Source organism: Pongo abelii, chromosome 1 (genome assembly GCF_028885655.2).
Source record: "Pongo abelii isolate AG06213 chromosome 1, NHGRI_mPonAbe1-v2.0_pri, whole genome shotgun sequence".
Lineage (NCBI taxonomy): Eukaryota > Metazoa > Chordata > Mammalia > Primates > Hominidae > Pongo > Pongo abelii.
In genome coordinates this window covers 218,519,555-218,539,095 of record NC_071985.2, presented here as the reverse complement: position 1 = coordinate 218,539,095, position 19,541 = coordinate 218,519,555, and the positions used below count along the sequence as shown (strand labels likewise).

The 19,541-nt window shown below is 46.2% G+C and overlaps 1 protein-coding gene across 3 annotated transcripts in view; it reads left to right on the top strand.

The window, feature by feature from the left end:
- The window catches only part of TMEM51 (transmembrane protein 51), a 67,140-nt gene extending 65,976 nt beyond the window's left edge, over positions 1-1,164 (top strand). For 2 of the 3 annotated variants that reach the window (XM_002811455.4, XM_002811454.5), the window contains exon 4: positions 32-1,164. In XM_002811455.4, coding sequence (XP_002811501.3) covers positions 32-449 — 418 coding nt within the window. In that variant the 3' untranslated portion in view covers positions 450-1,164. The remainder of the gene's footprint in view (positions 1-31) is intronic. The other variant, XM_024237287.2, reaches the window with a different exon arrangement.
- The last annotated feature ends 18,377 nt before the right edge of the window (positions 1,165-19,541 follow it).

The following is a 19,541-nucleotide window of genomic DNA, read 5'->3' as shown; positions in this document are numbered from 1 at the left end:
ACACTCTCCCTGTCTGTGTGTCTTCTTGCAGCCAGGAGGAAGAAGAGGAAGATGAGGAGGCTGCCTCAAGGTACTATGTTCCCAGCTACGAGGAAGTGATGAACACAAACTACTCAGAAGCAAGGGGAGAGGAGCAGAACCCGAGGTTGAGCATCTCTCTCCCGTCCTATGAGTCACTGACAGGGCTTGATGAGGCCACCCCCACATCCACCAGGGCTGACATGGAGGCCAGCCCTGGGAACCCCCCTGATAGGCAGAACTCTAAGTTGGCCAAACGACTGAAACCGCTGAAAGTTCGAAGGATTAAATCTGAAAAGCTTCACCTCAAAGACTTTAGGATCAACCTCCCGGACAAAAACGTCCCTCCTCCCTCGATAGAGCCTTTGACTCCTCCACCGCAGTATGATGAAGTCCAGGAGAAGGCCCCCGACACCCGGCCGCCCGACTGAATGGCCCCACTTGAGCCACGCTCCCTCCTGTCTCTCACACCTTTCACCCCCAAGACTCTAACAAAGCCACATGAGCCACGGTTGAGAAGCAGAGGGGCCAGCTGTGCATGGAGCCATTTGGATGGCAGGGGGCGATTCTGTGTATCAGGAGTGACTTTGTTGCCCCACACAGCCTCCTGCTGCAGGTGCTTTGGAAAGAGATGCTGCCTTGGAGCTGGTGAATCTGTGGACCACATTCAAAGGTGTGGCGCAGGCATCTTCCCATCCTCTTCACTCCAAATCGCTGGCGACACATTCTCCTTTCCAGCTAGGGAGGGGTTCCTGGCGGCTGGTTTAGATTGTGGTTGTTTGTTTTGCTTCTATTAAGACTGTTTTGTTTCAAAAAGGAAACAAGTTTCATGTTTGCTGTCTACGCTGGAGTCCTGAACTGTGGGTAGGAAATACCACCTGGCTTTGTAGAAAGGACACAGGGCTGTTTTATGAACTAAGCGGTGAGGCTCGGGTGGCGGCTCTCACAGAGCCCCTGATGCTGTTGTTCTTTGAGGGCTTAAGGCCTGATGAACTTTGGCATGTGACGCATAATAGTCTTAAATGGTACACTTAACTAGTCTCTTCTGTGTAACAGCCAAAAAAAAGAAAAAACTGTAGGAAATGTTGTTCTTTTTGAAATGCCATGCAATGGAGCTTTTTGTAATAAAATATTTTATATGTAGTACATTTGGGTGCTGAGTTACTTTAGCAGCTCTTCCGATACTGACTTTCTTAGGGGAAAATGGCAATAATAATAGCTAATATGTACTGAATAGTTATGCCCAGTGTTGTGCTAAGCATTTCACACATCACCCCATTTTGTCTGGACCCAAGTCTGGTAATAATGCCATTCTGTAGGTCAGCTCACAGAGGCTTTAGGTTAATGTAAGTGCCCTGTGTCACACTGCTAGTAAGCGGTAGAGCTGGGGTTTGAGCCCAGGTTGCCTAGCTCCAAGGCCTGAGTTCTTACACACCCCCCATACAGCTCAGTGTAAAGAGCTTTTCCAGACTTTGAATGAAGACTTGCACTTCTCAAGTTCGGAGGTTGTCCCTGTCAACCCATGTGCCCAAAAGAAAGTTCTGGTTGTTTGAACAGCAGTTTTCTACCTGTCTAGGCATCCTTCGTATCTCCCTCTGCTGAGAACTGGCCCAGGAGGGAGCTCAGTGCAGCTTCTCCTCTGCCCCCAGAACTGACAAGCTATGTAAGTGTGGGGGGTGGGTGACCATGTGACCCTGGAGGGGGAAAGTGAGTCTGTGCAGCCCAGAAAAGCAGTGCAATGAATAAGAAATGCCCAGGGGATCACACACTGTTGAAGAGGGGACATAGGAGGGGAATGGAGACCTCTGGGGTCAGGATCTTGACCGTGGAGTGAGTGTCTGGGAAAACAGACCCAAGTCCAAAGGAAGCCTTCCTGCTATTGGTGGGCATGGAGCCAGCCTGCCGAGGAGTCTGTGTCAACCTGGTTGGAAGAGTAATTCCCAGGCCCAGATGTTTTCCTAACAAGCTCCGGTGGACAGGGAAGGGATGACAGGCACCAAGTCACCTTCTTATCTCAAGATTGGCAGCAGTGACTAAAGTTCGAAACTTTCACTTTCCTTATGCGATGCATTATTAAAAGAGGAGATGTTGGTATTGGCTTTGTGGCATGGGACAGACACCCAGAGGCCTGGTCCGTTCCCCGGCCCACTCCTGAGCTGGCCCATGGCTCTTTGTGTCTCATGTCTCTGGGCTGGGCTTGCTTTCCTGTTAACTTTCTGTGCTGCTTCTGAACCAGAGGATAAATGGGAGGAGAATAGAAGAGAAGAGCAAGGACCCAGATGAGACGAGAAATGACTCTCTGGAAGAGCTCTCAATCTGGCTTCTGGTAGACACCTTTTGGGGTGTCTCTCTAGTCTAGACCCTCCATGGGGGAGAAGGAGTTGTGAGGCTTGGGTGGGCTGATTGGTGGTCCCCAAAGGTATGAGACCCTAATCCCTGGAACCAGTGAATATTACCTTGTATGGTAAAGTTTTTGCAGATGTGATTAAGGATTGAAGATGATGGGATTGTCCTGGGTTTGCCAGGTGGGCCCTTAATGCCAACCACAAATGTCCTCACAAGCAAAAGAGGGGGAGAGTATATACAGAAGAGGAGGAGGCAATGTGATCCCAGAGGCAGAGATGGGAGTGATGAATCTACAAGTCCAGGAAGGCCGGCAGACACTGGAATCAGGAAGAAGCAAGGGATGGACTCTCCCCTAGAGCCCCTGAAGGATGCAGTCCCCTGCTTACACCTTGATTTCAGGCCAGTTAATATGATTTTGGGCTTCTGGCCTCCAGAACTGTGAGAGAACAAGTCTCTGTTGTTACTGGTCACCAAGTCTGTAATAATTTCTTAGAGAGTTCATAGGAAACCGATACAGAGCTCCATCTTCAACTCACTAGAGATCAGCCCCCCTTTGGCCTCAACACTTCATGACTCTTCCCACAGAGAGGAGTGCAACGGAAATAGCATTTAGGACCCCTGCTTGTATGTGTGGAAATGATCAAGTAGAAAATTATTCATATTATTCAGAGGATTATAATGGATATGTGGTATACACAATATAAAGCATAGGCTCACCTCTTTCTAAAATGAGCAGAAAGAATGTTAGCTGGAAACCTTAACCACAGGTTTGGAGTCCTAAATAGTGCCTTGAGGCAAGGAAGTTCTCTGCAGTACTGAGTTAAAACCACCTGTCAAAGCAGGAGGCCACCTTCACTCAAAATTCCCCAAAGCAGATTTGCTCTGTTTGTTTATTGGTTCAGAGCTATCATTATCATCCTCAGGACTCTCTCTTTCTCTTTGGACTTGAAAAGAAAATAAGAAAGGAAGAAAAAGGAAGAAGGATAGAAAGGAGGAAGGAAGATAAATAGAAGGGGGAAGGAAGGGAGGGAGAGAAGGAAAGGAAGGGAAGGGAAGGGAGAAGGGAGGGAAGGGAAGAAGGAAAGGAAAGAAAGGAAGGGAAGGAAGGGAAGGAAGGAAGGAAGGGGAAGGGAGGAGAAGGAAAAGGAAGGGAAGGGAGGGGAGGGGAGGGGAGGGAAGTGAAGGGGGGGAAAAAAGGGAGAAGCTAAGAAGGCAAGAACCAGAAGACTCTAGTTCTTTTCTTTCCTCCCAATCATGTTTTTGTCCCTAAAGTAAACATAAGAGCACAAACATGGGGGAAATGCAAGTAGCAACCCATGTGGCCCCAGGGCTATGAAAGAGCAGCAAGAAGAAATCTGAATGAATGCCAGTTTTTTAAAGTCCCACTCAACACTCCCACCCTACTCAAAAGGACAGATCTCAGCAGCTTGTTGGGATCATGTGACATCCATGCTTTCAGGTCACAGCTGATTGGATCTGAGGTATGTATCCGAGATACCCAGGCAGAACCAATCAGAAGCTGAGTTTGGCTAGGCAAGTCTTTCCCAGGAGCCCGGCTTGGGATGGAGACGTCAGTTCTGAGTGATGTGGTCTCAGGGGTTAGGTGACTGTTTGGGGGCCGTCGGGGTGGGTCACAGACACGTGAGGCAGGAGAAGCTACTCTGCAGAGAGAGAATGGAGCTAACTGCTCAAATACGCAGCCACGAAAAATGAGCCTCAGAGACTGCTGCCTCCTGGTGACTTTCTGGTCCTTGGTCTTTGGGAAGCCCAACTGTACTGAGAGATGGTGTCCCCCGGTCAATTTCCTTCTTTAGCTTTGATCTTCTCTTTATTTTCTTTTTTGAGACAGAGTTTCGCTCTTGTTGCCCAGGCTGGAGTGCAATGGCCCAATCTTGGCTCACTGCAACCTCCGCCTCCTGCCTCAGCCTCCCAAGCGATTCTCCTGCCTCAGCCTCCCAAGTAGCTGGGATTACAGGTGTGTGCTACCACACCCAGCTAATTTTGTATTCTTAGTAGAGAAGGTGTCTCACCATGTTGGTCAGGATGGTCTCGAACTCCTGACTTCAAGTGATCCACCCGACTTGGCCTCTCAAAGTGCTGGGATTACAGGCATAAACCACTGTGCCCGGCCCGCTTTGATCTTGAATTTAACTGAAATCCTTGAGGACAGAATGGCCTTTCCATTGTCCACAGCACTGGGCCCACAGTTGGTACTCCACCTAACCTCGATTTTGATTTTTCCTTTCCTCTGACTGGTTGCAGTTCCAATGAAGGGGAGCCACGAGCAGGTGCTTAAGGCACAAGACTGGAGCATGACTGTGTCTGCAGTGTAGACCACTGCCTGGGGAGTGCAGCTGAACCAGCTGGACCCATCCATTTCCACGAATGCTTACTCAGTGCCTGTTAGCTGCCAGGTACTGCTCTAGGCTCCAGGATACAGCAGTGAAGCTAAAGCCTGCCATTCACATGCAAGATTTGTGCTTGGGCAGTGCTTCCCAAAGCAGGTCCTGTGGCCTTGGGTGACAGTCACCTTTGTGTGGTCATTCGGGACTGACTAGTTGAACTGGGTGCAATACATTTGAAAGCTGCAGGGTAGCCACAGGTACAGAGAAAGCCAGTCCTGCAGGAAGAGATGGAGGAAGCAGAAGGGCACGGAGGAAACAGCCCTCCACAGAAAAAGACAGATTTGCTGCTTTGCAGTTCCTGGTTGGGGAGCCTGGCCACACACTGTGACCTTCAGATATACACAACGTGCCAGTCTGCTTTCAATAATGCCTATCTTTCCTTAAGCAAGTTGGAGTGGGCTTCTGTCATTTGAAGCCACATGTCCTGAAATGACTCACTTCCGCATGGACAAGCATGAGATGGCAAAGCCGAAATCAATCCACAAGTGTCCTGAGATACTGAAAATGGGACGCGGCTGTATCGCTGGAAATGCGTGGATCAACTGAACCACAGGCTCTAAAAGGCAGTACATGAAAAGCCCTTCTGAGGATTCGTGGACTTATTTCTTATTCTAAAGCCCCTGACAAGGACCATTTAGCTCCTAGGAAAAACCATGCTGCATATTCCGGTGTGGAGTTACAGAAGGACAGCGCTTGTTATGTCTGCAAGCACGGAGGGTGGGAGAAAGGCTTCCCATCTGAGCTTTGATCTCTTCACCAGCAAAATGGAAGTTCCTCATTTTGTGATGAGTACCTGAGGCCAACACAGGTAAAGTGCCCCCACTGCACCCGGCACAGACAAAGCAAGGGGGCCGGGCACGGTGGCTCATGCCTGTAACCCAGCACTTTGGAAGGCCAAGGTGGGCAGATCACTTGAGGTCAGCAGTTCAGGACCAGCCTAGCCAACATAGTGAAACCCCGTCTCTACTAAAAATGCAAAATTTAGCCAGGTGTGGTGGCGCAGTGCTGTAATTCCAGCTACTGGGGAGGCTGAGGCACGAGAATCACTTGAATCAGTGAGGTGGAGGTTGCAGTGAGCCGAGATTGCGTCACTGCACTCCAGCCTGGAAGGCAGAGTGAAACTGTGTCTCAAAAAAAGGGAAGGGAGGAAGGAAGGAAGGAAGGATGGAGGAGGGGAGGGGAGGGAAGGGAGGGGGAGGGCGGAGGGGATGGGAGGGAGGGGGAGGGGAGAGGAGGGAGGGGGAGGGGAAAGGAGGGAGGGGGAGGGGAGGAAAGCAGAGGGGATGGGGGGAGGGGATGTGAGGGGGAGGGAGGGGGAGAGGGGGAGTGGAGGGGAGAGGAGGGAGTGGGGGAGGGGAGGGAAGAGGGGAAGGGGAGGGGAGGAAGAGGTGGAGGGGAGGGGAGGGAGTGGGGGAGGGGAGGGGAAGGAAGGACAGTGCAGCTGTGACGAAGCCACAGTCGAGGGAAAACTGACCTGAGATCTAAGCACTTTTCCCTGCATGAGCCTCACACTCACTTCTACAAGTGTGTTCAGAGAAAATTCACCAAACGCCACAAGTCTGTGAGGCATCTTCACAGAAAGCCAGCTTCAGGGAAACAGCAGCCAGGCCGCGTAACAAAGGCCAACTGAGGCAGCCCCCTGGGTCAGCCTGGCCCAGGGCTTGGGTCCTCCGTCATGGAGAGTGGTCAAGTCAGTCTGTTTGGTTTGGTTTTCAGTCTGATGCCATGTTGTCAGCACATTCAGAAGGGAGCAGCTCGTCCTAAGACAATGAATCTCAGGAGGCCACAGCTGTCAGGACTTTTGATTTCCTGGCGATTCCTCAAGTGTGTTCTGCTGGATTTTAATGGGTGGGTGTGGAAAAGGTCCCTAATTAGATACATTTGGAAATCCCTGAGTGAAACAAAGTCTATACATTCAACACATTTTTATTGTGCACCTACGAGCCAGCAGGAGAAAGCTGTGTGCTTGCCTCTGTGCAGCAATGCAGCTGACCTCGGAAATGATGTCCAAGAATGCCTAAAGCTGAGACGGAAAGTGACAGCACCTACTATGTGCCAGGTGCTCTGGATAAAGCTGCAAAAAAAAAAAAAAAAAAAAAAAATGGACCAAGTCCTTGCTGACACAGAGGTGACATTTTTGGTGCAGCCAGAACAGAGGATGAAAAATATGTATACGGTATAATGTCAGAAAATGAGAAGAAAAATAAAGCAGGGTGAAGAACAGGAGGTGAGAGGGGCTCACTTTCAGGGTGATCAGGAAGAGGCTCTGGGGGGTAACACTGGAGAAAAGTAGGCAGTAAGCCTCATGGGCATCTGGGTGCAGAGAATTCCAGAAAGCCTCTCATATTCTCATGTGCATTATAAATCTCAAAGGAAGTACTGCAGGACATAACATTTGCCAAACCAATTTAACACAGGCCCTTTTCCCCACAAAGCCTTTTCCACGGCCAGCATTCCTAGAACACACAACAGGGAATGATGATTGAGCCGAACACAGTCCTTCTACAGCAGAAAGAAATGGGCCCAGGGAAGACAAGACACTTGTCCAAAGTCCCACAGCTTGTGGGCAAAGATACCCGTTAGCCTCCTCACTGTGTGGCATTCAGATCACAGATCACCAGCTAAGGCAAGCCACTAAGATCACCTCATCCCCTGACAACTTGCGGGAGGTGGTCAAGACCGTAGATCCAGGATAAGCCAGACACAGGTGCCTGGGGCTTCCTGGCTCTCAGACCCACTGCAGACCTTCCTGTGTCCACCCCACCCCGATCGGGAAGTACCTCTGAAGGGAGGCTTGCACCCCTCGTGACAGCCCCCACCATGAAGAGGAGTGGATGCTTCCTCGAGCTTTTGCCATCTGTGTAGATGACAGTTTGCCCTCTGGGGTGGTTTTCGAGTCACCTCCAGCTCATTCAGAAGTACCTTCACATCAGGCTAACAGGGGAAAGCTGTGTCCCTGTCTCTTCGTAGCAATGCATCTAGGAAATGATGTCTGGGAATGCCTGCCACTGACATGACAGTGAGCTGCAACACATCAATCTCAGATTCTCCAATAATGGATGGAGAAGTCAGATACCGTGGAGTAGGCTGGCCAGGAGAGGGAGGAAAAGACCCCAAGAGACAGAGGAAAAAAACAATATGTGGATGCAACCATCCAGAAAAGTCACTGGAGAGAACGCACATCCCTACACGAGAGGCCTTGAAAACGTGGCCCTTGCAACAAAGGTTTCCTCAGGGCCAACCAGGCTGCTTGCCACATGTGTTTCCTCCACACCAGTGCCCCAGGGGACACGCAGCCCCTGGAACTCTGCACATTCCAGGAAGACAGTCAGATGGAACACACGTCCATACAAACCAACCAACCCCCAGATACAACATATGCGATGAAACATTCTCCGCTCCCAGGAAGGCTGTGAAACAGTTGCACCAACACCAGAACTCTCTGTTTCACCTTAGGTCAGTGACTCTCCACCAGGACTGATTTTGCTCCCGGGCAGCACTTGGCAATGTGACAGTGGTGGGGGAGATGCTACTGGCATCTAGTAGGCCAGGGATCCTGCTAACCCTCCTACAACGCCTAGGACAGTCCCCACAGCAGAGAATTATCCTGCTCCAAATGTCACTAGTGCAGAGGTTGAGAAGCCCTGTCGTAGATGCTCTTGGACATGGGGACTGCAGTCATACAGCCTGGCCACTCAGTGTGGACCCCATCGAAAAAAAGCAAGAAACAGTCATCCTTGCATTGCTTGTCACTTTTCTTTTAAAAACCTGTCAAGACTGTTTTTCTGTCCTTCCCCCCATCCCAGAACTGTAAATCTAATTCTCCATGTCATGGTATGGACAAATTTATCTTCCTTTCTCCTTTTCTCCATCCATTCTCAGCCAAACGTCTGTTCATTAAAAACCTGGTATGTAGCAACTGTAATATAAAGGGTGTGGGAAAGATAATGGTATAATACTTATACAAAATAAAACAACTGGAATACAATTTCAGAAGCAAAAATTATAGCGTGACTTTTTCTGGGTTATAAATCTCAGAAAAACAGTATCAGATAATACAGCATGATTCTGAGAGATAAGCTAGGCTTAGTACTTTGTTTTGTGGAGTTTTTTTCTTTTTCCTTTTTTTTTTTTTTTTTTTTTTTGGGACGGAGAGTCTCACTCTGTCGCCCAGGCTGGAGGGCAGTGGTGCAATCTCAGCTCACTGCAACCTCCACCTCCCAGGCTTGAGCGATTCTCATGCTTCAGCCTCCTGAATGGTTGGGATTACAGGCTCCTGCCTCTACGCCTGGCTAATTTTTCTATTTTTAGTAGAGATGGGGTTTTGCCATGTTGGCCAGGGTGGTCTTGAACTCCTAGTTTCAAGTGATCCACCCGCCTCAGCCTCCCAAAGTGCTGGGATTACAGGCATGAGTCATCGCACCCGTGGGCTTAATACTTTGTAAAATTTAGGAGCTGTGCAGGAACTTTCAGAAGAAGAAAATGTTCTTAGTATTTATTCTCAAGATGTCTTATTTCAGAATGTATCCTTGTGATTCTATCTGGTCAAGAAAAATCATTAGCATCTATTTTAACAAAGCATAAAAGAGAGATAAACAACGGAATAACATGATAGCAAGATTCTTCTTTTACTTTTTAGAGAAAGTATGACAAGTCAAGTATGTGTGTTCATAAAAGAAATTGTATAAATACTTGACATAAGCCAGTGAATAAATGCCCCACCTTACCTAATTGCTGCAGCTTTCAAAATTAAACCAAAAGATAGAGAGAGAGAGAAATCTGTATCTTTTGCTGTCTGACAAATTAGTTACCTTTTAAAAATCAGGTTCAGGCTGGGCGCCGTGGCTCATGCCTGTAATCCCAGCACTTTGGGAGGCCGAGGCAGGTGGATCACGAGGTCAGGAGTTCCAGACCAGCCTAGCCAGCATGGTGAAACCCCGTCTCTACTAAAAATACAAAAAAATTAGCCGCGCGTGGTGGCGGACACCTGTAGTCCCAACTACTCAGGAGGCTGAGGCAGGAGAATGGCGTGAACCCGGGAGGCGGAGCTTGCAGTGAGCCAAGTTTGTGCCACTGCACTCCAGCCTGGGTGACAGAGCGAGACTTCGTCTCAAAAAAAAAAAAAAAAATCAGATTCAAAGTACTGGTTCACCAATTGACTTTTTGAACAGGAAGGGACATGCTGTCCTAGAAGTTACCAATGGTACATTCATTTAGCACCAACTGGGCTTTTTTTTTTTTTTTTTTAAATCAGCACAAATACAGTAGAGAAAAGGAAATAGGAATATACATTTTATAGGAGAAGTTGGGGCATATGAGGGCAATAATTTTATTGACTTTAAAAGGTAATCCTAAATTTATTTAAAACATCCATTGAATCAATGAAAATGGCAAGGAGGAGTCGGGCGTGGTGGCTCATATCTGTAATCCCAGCACTTTGGGAGGCCAAGGTGAGGGGATCACTTGAGGTCAGGAGTTCGAGACCAGCCTGGCCAACATGATGAAACCCCCATCTCTACTAAAAACACAAAAATTAGCTGGGTGTGGTGGTGCACGCCTGTAATCCCAACTACTTGGGAGGCTGAGGCAGGAGAATCGCTTGAACCCAGGAGGTAGAGGTTGCAGCGAACCGAGATTGTGCCACTGCACTCCAGCCTTGATAGCACAGTGAGACCCTGTCTCAAAAAAAAAAAAAAAAAAAAAAAAAAATTGGCAAGGAGAAATCAGGACAAACATTCTAGCTGCTATTTGGAATAAACCTTGATTTTGATGTTTATTTTTCCAGTTAAAAAAGTTTTAATGCCTAAAATTTTTCCAATGGCTGAAAGTAGTAAAAATCATCCACTAATCTTCCCTTAGGCCAATAACAGAAAGGTCTCACAGGGCAAAATAGGAACCAGGAATGAGACCAGATGGGGAGAAGGAGGAGAAGAACACCATTGACTAAGTCCTACGTGTATGTTGAAGGCAGACTATCCCATGCTCCTACTTCCTGTGTAGTAATTTCATAGATGTGTACATTATCATACACCCCTCCAGTGAATAAACACTGAATTAAATGGAATATGATTTTATCTCCGTGTATTGCTTCAACTCTGGGTTTCTGAACCTTGGCATTATTGACATTTTGGGCTGGGTAACACTGACATTGGGCAAGGCGTGGCTAGGTGGAAGGCTGCTCTGTTCCTTATAGGAACTTTACAGCATCCCTAGCCTCTACCACTAGATGCCAGAAGCACTGCCCAAGTGTGGCAATCAAAAATGTCCCGAAGCATTGTCAAAAGTCTTCTGGGGGCCTGGGTCAGGGGGCAAAATGCCCGTGGTTAAAAACTGTACAAACTGTAGCTTTAGGTCTACTGGCTGCGGGGGGTTGCGGGCAGAATGTAGTATGGAGAAGTGGAAAAAAAGATTGTCATCTCAGTGGCAATTTCCATGTTTGAAAAATGAAATATTGATTATTGCGTTGAGCCACAAGACTGAGAGAATCAAATGAGTTAAATTATATACTACAAAATGCTACAAAAAGTAGAATTTTAAGGAGAAATGGTTCTAGAGTTCTTGCTCAGCTTCCTCATACAGGAAAGAAAACCAGAGTAAAAAGATGTTTCCCTAAAGACCATAGTAATGCTTCACAAACACAGATGATTATAATGAAATATTAAGTTGTTTCCACCCAGAAAAACAAACAACACAGGAGCCAACCCAAATGGACCCCTTGAGGTGGCACCATGTGAGCATCAAACCAAATGGTGACTTCAATGGATTGAAACACATCTACATAATTCCAAATAAAATATTCCTGATGTTACTTTTAAAAACTCATTGGTCACTTTGGGAAGTTGCTTGTTACTGTGAATATTGATACATAAAGGGAAAGAATCCATCATTTATTCTGCCTTTCCTGAACAAACTGTGTTTTATGGTAAACACATAATTGGCCTGGCACAGTGGCTCACACCTGTAATCTCAACACTTTGAGAGGCCTAGGCTGGAGGATGCTTGAGCTCAGGAGTTTGAGATCAGTCTAGGCAACACGGAGAAACCCTGTCTCTACAAGTTTAAAAATTAGCTGAGTGTAGTGGTGTGTGCCTGTCCCAGCTACTTGGGAGGCTGAGATGGAGGGATCGCTTGAGCTCAGGAGATTGAGGCTGCAGTGAGCCATGATAGCACCCCTACACTCCAGCCTAGGCAACAGAGTGAGACCCTGTCTCAAAAATAATAATAATAATAATAATAATAATAATAGTTGATGAAGAAAATTCATTAATAGTTGATGAAGAAGAATTCTAGCAATAATTAACAAAGGAATATCAGGAAGATCACTATTCTGCAACCTCAAAGGAAAGAATGGAGCTAGGGAATGATCCTCAACGAATGCTAAAACTATTAGGTAAAAAGTTGATGAGGCCGAGTACAGTGGCTCACACCAGCAATCCCAACACTTTGGGAGGACGAGGCAGGAGGATCACTTAAGGTCAGGGGTTCAAGATCAGTCTTGCCAACAAATGATCCTCAAAGAATGCTAAAACTATTAGGGAAAAAGTTGATGAGACTGGGCGCAGTGGCTCACACCGGTAATCCCAACACTTTGGGAGGCTGAGGCAGGAGGATCATTTGAGGTCAGGGGTTCAAAACCAGCCTTGCCAACATGGTGAAACCCCATCTCTACTAAAAATACAAAAATTAGCCAGGCATAGTGGCACTTGCCTGTAAAGTCCCAGCTACTCAGGAGACTGAGGCAGGAGAATTGCCTGAACCTGGGAGGTGGAGGTTGCAGTGAGCCGAGATCTTGCTACTGCACTCCAACCTGGGTGACAGAGGGAGACTTCATCTCCAAAAAAAAAAAAAAACACAAAAGTTGATAAGCCCAAGTGTCCACTGATGAATGAATGGACAAACAAAATATGGTCTATGCATACAATGTATTATTCAGCTTTAAAACAGATGGAAATTCTAACACATGCTACAACATAATGAACCTTGAGGACATTATACAGAATGAAATAAGCTAGTCACAAACACACATGCTGTGTGATGCCACTTATACGAGGTATCTAGAATAGCCAAACTCATAGAAACAGAAAGTACAATGATATTTCTCAGGGCCTGGGAGGAAGGGGAATTACAGAGCTAGTGTTTGGTGGGTACAGAGTTTCAGTTTTGCAAGATGAAGAAGTTCTGGAGGTTGGTTGCACAATGATGTAAATGTACTTAACACTACTGAACTGTAGGCTAAAAATGGTTCACATGGTAAATTGTATGTTATGTGTATTTTACCACAATTAAAAATAAAAACTCACTGGGCCTGGTGGCTCAAGCCTATAATCCCAGCAATTTGGGAGGCCAAGGCAGGAGGATCACTTGAGGTCAGGAGTTTGAGACCAGCCTGGCCAACACGGCGAAACCCTGTCTCTACTAAAAGTTAAAAAATTAGCCAGGTGTGGTGGTGTGCACCTGTAGTCCCAGCTACTTGGGAGGCTGAGGTGGGAGGATTGCTTGAACCCAGGAGGTGGAGGTTGCAGTGAGGTGAGATCTCGCCACTGTAGTCCAGCCTGGACATCGGAACAAAACTCCAACTCAAAAAAAAAATTAAAAATAAAAGTTAAAAGCCACTGGAGAAAAATTTGATGGGAACTTTCTGATGGACAGATCACCCTGTCAGCACTGATTCTACTGAGTCATCTTGGCATCATTAAAAATGGGCCAATCAAGATGTTATATGTTCACGATGTGACACAGGAGGAATCACACAGCTTGCCTATGAAGTATTCTTGACAACAAGAAGACCGGATCTCATCAGGCCTCGAGATTCTACTCTTAGTTTGCAGGAAACATGGGGAAAAGAGGAATAAGTTAATTGAAACTATGAAGAAGCAATCCGTCAAATCTAGGGTGTGAATATTCTATAGGACGAAACACCCAGTTTCTCCAGCAGATCAGTGGTATGAAAAAGGTAGGGGATGCTGTTATGGAATAAAAAATATTTCAAAGACATAACAACCCAACACAACGTGTGGATGGCGTCTAGATCCCGATGTCAACAAATCATCAATACAACAACATCTCTCAGAGAATCAAGAAAATATGAGCATGGATGGATGTTAGATGATATTCAGGAACTGTTACTAGTATTGTTAGTGTGATAATGTCATGGGGGAAAATAACGTCATAAAGGTGGGGAAGCTCCTTTTAGTTAAGAAGTATTTATGTATGAAATGACACAATGTGTTTTAAGTTCATCCAAAAGGAAGTTAATCAAAAAGGAAGAAAAAAGCGATAAAACAAGATTGGATAAGTATTGAAGCTGGATTATGGGTACATGGGGTTAATGATACTCTTTTCCCTACTTTTGTATGTTTCAAAAACTCCATTATAAACCCCAATTTTTTTCCATAGAGAAGCAATATGTTTATGTTAAAAAATATAACTCTCTTCTATGAGACATTTCTAATGCAGACGTGGAGATTAATTTGATTTCTAGCTACTTCTAGCCCCCAAACTACCAGCATTTCTTTTAGTTTCAACTTTTATTTTAGACACAGTGGGTACATGTGCAGATTAGTACATGGGAATACTGCACGATGCCGAGGTTTGGAGTATGGATCCTGCCACACTGTCAGTGAGCATACCACCTATTGAGTAGGTTTTTTTTCTTTTTTCTTTTTTTTTGAGATGGAGTCTCACTCTATCACCCAGGCTGGAGTGCAGTGGTGCAATCTCGGCTCACTGCAACCTCTGTCTACCGGGTTCAAGCAATTCTCCTGCCTCAGCCTCCCGAGTAGCTGTGACTACAGGCACATGCCATCATGCCCGGCTATTTTTTTTGTATTTTTAGTGGAGACAGGGTTTCACCGTGTTAGCCAGGATGGTCTCGATCTCCTGACCTCGTGATCCGCCCGCCTCGGCCTCCCAAAATGCTGGGATTACAGGCGTGAGACACCATACCCGGCCCTGATGGATAGTTTTTTAACCCTCCCGCCCCCACACCCTCTAGGAGTCCGCAGGGTCTATTGTCCCTATATATTTATGTCTGTGTGTGCTCAATGGTTAGCTCTCACTTCTAAGTGAGAAAATGCCGTAGTTTTATTTTCCTGAGTTAATTTGCTTAGGATTATGGCCTCCAGCTCCATCCATGTTGCTGCAAAGGATATGATCTCATTCTTTTTTATGGCTGCACAATATTCCATAATGTATATGTGCCACATTTTCCTTATCCAATCTACTGACCACTGATGGGCATCTGGGTTGATTCCATGTCTTTGCTATAGTGAACAGCACAGTAATGAACTGACAAATGCATGTGTCTTTTTGGTAGAATGACTTATTTTCTTTTGAGTACATACTCAGTAATGAGATTGCTGGAAGACACCCAATTTTTTTAAGTAAGTAGTCCCAAAGGAACATACACACACACACCATAGGCAGAGCTAGCTATAACCAAAGTATAAGCGAATGAAGAAGCCAGGAATTCCTGAGGATAAATACCTCCATCAGTGTGGAGAGTTAACAGGTACAGGAAATAAGAAGTCAGACCTCAGGCCTTTGCAAACTGAGCTAGCAAAATCTACAATGCCCATATTAAGCCAGGACCTTGAAAGGTGCTCTACATCCTGAGAAAGGGAAGGCTTTAAGTGTATTTTTCTGGACTGCCAGAAAAAGGAGCGCATGGGCTCTGCAGGGTTTCTGGAGGGGAAAATTAACAATGGCCACCATAATAATGACGATTGTTAACCCTGAGGATTCGTAACCACATGGGACTAGGAATTAGTTTAACACTCCGTGCATTCAAGGGGGAAACGCCAAGCTGAGGAAGTAAATGTCAGGGATCACAGGTTCGTAGCAGCCCTGGCATCCAAATGAAACAAACAAAAATCCTTCCTAGAGGAATGCAGCCAGAAATCAGACTCCTCAGGACTCCCGCAGATCAATTTCAATCAAAACTGAGATCACATTCAAATTATTAACCCTCCAAGAAACAAGACAGAATGAGCAAGAGTGAGCAGAAAGAACAAATAGTAGATTGAGACACTTCCTCCCACCCCAAGGACATCAGGTGTTGGAATTCCCAGATACTGATTCTACTTTGTACTAAATAGTTTTTAAAAGAAGGATTTAAAAATGAGCAAGGAATGAGATGATCAAAAATGGCCAGGCTCATCATCTGTAATCATGAGAGAAATGCAAATCAAAACCACAACGAGATACCATCTCACAACAGTCAGAATGGCTATTATTAAGAAGTCAAACAAACAAACAAACAAACAAAACCAGAAGCTGGTGAGGCTGTTGAGAAAAGGGAATGCTTATACACAGTTGGTGGGAATGTAAATTAGTTCCACCACTGTGGAAAGCAGTTTGGAGATTTCTCAAAGAACTTAAAACAGAGCTACCATTCAACCCAGCAATCCCATTGCCAGGTACATACCCAAAAAGAAAAAGATCATTTTACCAAAAAGACACATATGCTCCTATGTTCATTGCAGCACTATTCACAATAGCAAAGACATGGAATCAACTTAGGTGCCCATCAATGGTGGACTGGATAAGGAAAATGTGGTACATATACACTACAGAATACTACATAGCCATAAGAAAGAATGAGATCATGTCCTTTACAGCAACATGGTTACAGCTGGAGGCCATTATCCTAAGTAAATTAACAAAGGAACGGAAAACCAAATACCGCACGTTCTCACTAGAAGTGGGAGCTAAACACTGAGCCCACATGAGCATAAACATGGGAACAGTCAACACTGCAGACTACTTGAGGGGAGAGGAGGTGGGGGGGTGGGTTGAAAAAGTACCTATTTGATACTATGCTCACTACCTGGGTGCAATGTGCCCATGTAACAAACCTGCACATTTACCCTCTGTATCTAAAATAAAAGTTGAATTTTCTTTTTTTTTTTTTGAGACAGAGTCTCACTCTGTCGCTCAGGCTAGAGTGCAGTGGTGCGATCTCAGCTCACTGGAACCTCTGCCTCCCGGGTTCAAGCGATTCTCATGCCTCGGCCTCCAGAGTAGCTGGGATTACAGGTACCCGCCACCACGCCCTACTAATTTCTGTATTTTTAGTAGAGATATTTTCACCATGTTGGCCAGGCTGATTTTGAACTCCTGACCTCAAGTAATCCGCCCGCCTCAGCCTCCCAAAGTGCTGGGATTACAGGCGTGAGCCACCGTGCCCAGCTAAAAGTTGAATTTTTTTAACGGCCAGGCATTTGACCTCAGAACTTTGTGAGAACACAGGGAGAACTACTTGACCCCTGTACTTTTAGCATTCTGGTAGGATAAACAGATCCACATAATCAAAATACATCAGGGGTAAAAACTCAAGCAGTTATAGAACAGAGAAGGAATAAGAATAAGCACAGCAGACAAGGAGGACACAGGCTGTACCTGGAGGCGGCAGCCTCTCCACACACCTCACAGATTGTTGCTCTGTTTGCAGGAACAGAGCCCAAGTATTACCGGATGTTCCAATTTCCCCAGAAAAGACATAAATCCAAATTGTAAAGTAAGTCAACGTGATCTGTACATTAGCTACTGCAGGAGACACCTGAAGCTTCTGCCACCCAATATCAATTCACCTTTCTTCTAAAATATTACGGTGTTATGTATGATTCCCCTTTGGGGACCACCCCCTTTCCTATTCTCAGCCCAGTCTCAGTCTCTTCCTGGTTGAGTTGACTCCATCTCTGGCTGCAGGGATAGGCATGTGATTCAAGCTTGGCCAATCAGAGCAGAGCAATCCCCTGGACCACACTAATTGGCTTAGAAACGGGCCTGTGATTCAATTAGAGAAAATGAGAAGCCACAAGGCCTTTGGGAGAATCTCAGGAAAAAATTCTCTCTCATCCCCTTGGGATTCAAAGCTGAGAAGATGTAAGGGCTGGAGCTGCAGCAGTCTTTCTGTGACCATTATACAGAGATTCTGTCTGAGGCTGGATCCACATGGTCAAAAGCATTGCTGAGGAGCCAGAGAGAGACTGAGGTCTGATGACATTACTTGGGCCCTGCAGACTTTTCATTTACAGTAACCAGTTAATTTGGTTTCATGCTGAAGCTAGTTTGAACTGGGCTCTGATATGGTTTGGCTGTGTCCCCAACCAAATCTCATCTTGAATTGTAGTTCCCATAATCCACACATGTCGTGGAAGGGACCCAGTGGGAGGTAATTGAATCATGAGGGCGGTTACCCTCGTGCTGTTCTCTTGGTATTGACTGAGTTCTTGGAGACATGATGGTTTTATAAGCGGCTTTCCCCTTTTGCTTGGCACTGCTCCTTGCTGCCGCCATGTTAAGAGGGACGCGTTTGCTTCCCCTTCCACCACGATCGTAAGTTTCTTGAGGCCTCCCTTGCCCTGCAGTACTGTGAGTCAATTAAACCTCTTTCCTTCATAAATTACCCAGTCTCAGGCAGCTCTTTATAGCAGCATGAGAATGGACTAATACAGGCTCTTTGTCACTCCACAGAAAGAGGCTCTATCCTCCATCAACTAGTTAAAAGTATTTTAACGCGCTGTGAGCCAAAGAAACATGGAGGCTGACTGTGGCCTTCAGTTTGCAGTCTCAGCACCTGGCCCTGCCTCCCTCTGTCCCACGGTTGCATAGCCTCCCTCATTTCCCATCTTCCAGCTCTTGTTCCCACTGCTCCTTCCTCCTGCAATGCCTTTCTCTTCCTTCTCTCCCTCGTGAAATCCTCCAGCCTTCAAGACTCAGGTCAAGTGATTCCTTTTTCTTAAAGCCCTTCCTGACCCCACAAGCTCTACCCCATGTGGAAGCACGTCCCTCCCTCTCCAACCCCAGCCCCTCAGCCCCTGGTGAGCACTCAGCCCTTCTACTGAGAATCCTAGTGACCCAGGAACATTACTGTCCCCCTTGTTTCTTGACAATGATTCAAATTCAGAGCCAGATTAGAAGGGACAATCTTTGAGACTTAAGTTTCAAAAAACAATCAGTTCTTAGGAGAGGTCAGAAAACACGGTGAAAGGTGAGGATTTGGGTAAAGTATCAGAAAAAAAAGAACAGTTGTTCTCGGGAAAAGAGAGAGTCTGTGTTGAGTGCAGTAAGGAAAGTGGAAAAACTGGACATGTTTAGACCAAATAAAATGATTCAGAGGAAACCTGAGAAGAAATGTCCAGCGTGAGGGGATTGATCAGCTCAGAAAGGAAGATCAGCAGCGAGTGATGGGGATGACCTGAAACAACAGCAAAATGCCTAAGACAGGAGCACTGTTGGCCAGGTGTGGTGGCTCATGCCTGTAATCTCAGCACTTTGGGAGGCCGAGGTGGGCGGATCATGAGGTCAGGAGTTAGAGACCAGCCTGACCCCTGGTAAAACCCTATCTCTACTAAAAATGTAAAAATTAGCCAGGCATGGTGGCGCACACCTGTAATCCCACCTACTCAGGAGGCTGAGGCAGGAGAATCATTTGAACCCAGGAGGCAGAAGTTGTAGTGAGCCGAGATTGCACCACTGCACTCCAGCCTAGGCAATAGAGTGAGACTCCGTCTCAAAAAAAAAAAAAAAAAAAAGGAGCACTGTTGAAATGAGAAGAGAATGCAGATGGCAGTGAGATGCTACAAAACCTCCAGAAACCCAGAGAGGTGACAAGGGCTGAGGTCATCTCAAACTAGACCAACAGGGAGGCCTGCTGTTGATTGGAAGCAGCTTTCTCAAAAGGTAGGGATCGTGTCAGCTTGCTGTTGATGGAAACTCAGGGCCACCAAAGCCTTCTGGAATTTGCTATTCAATAAACAGACACAGGGG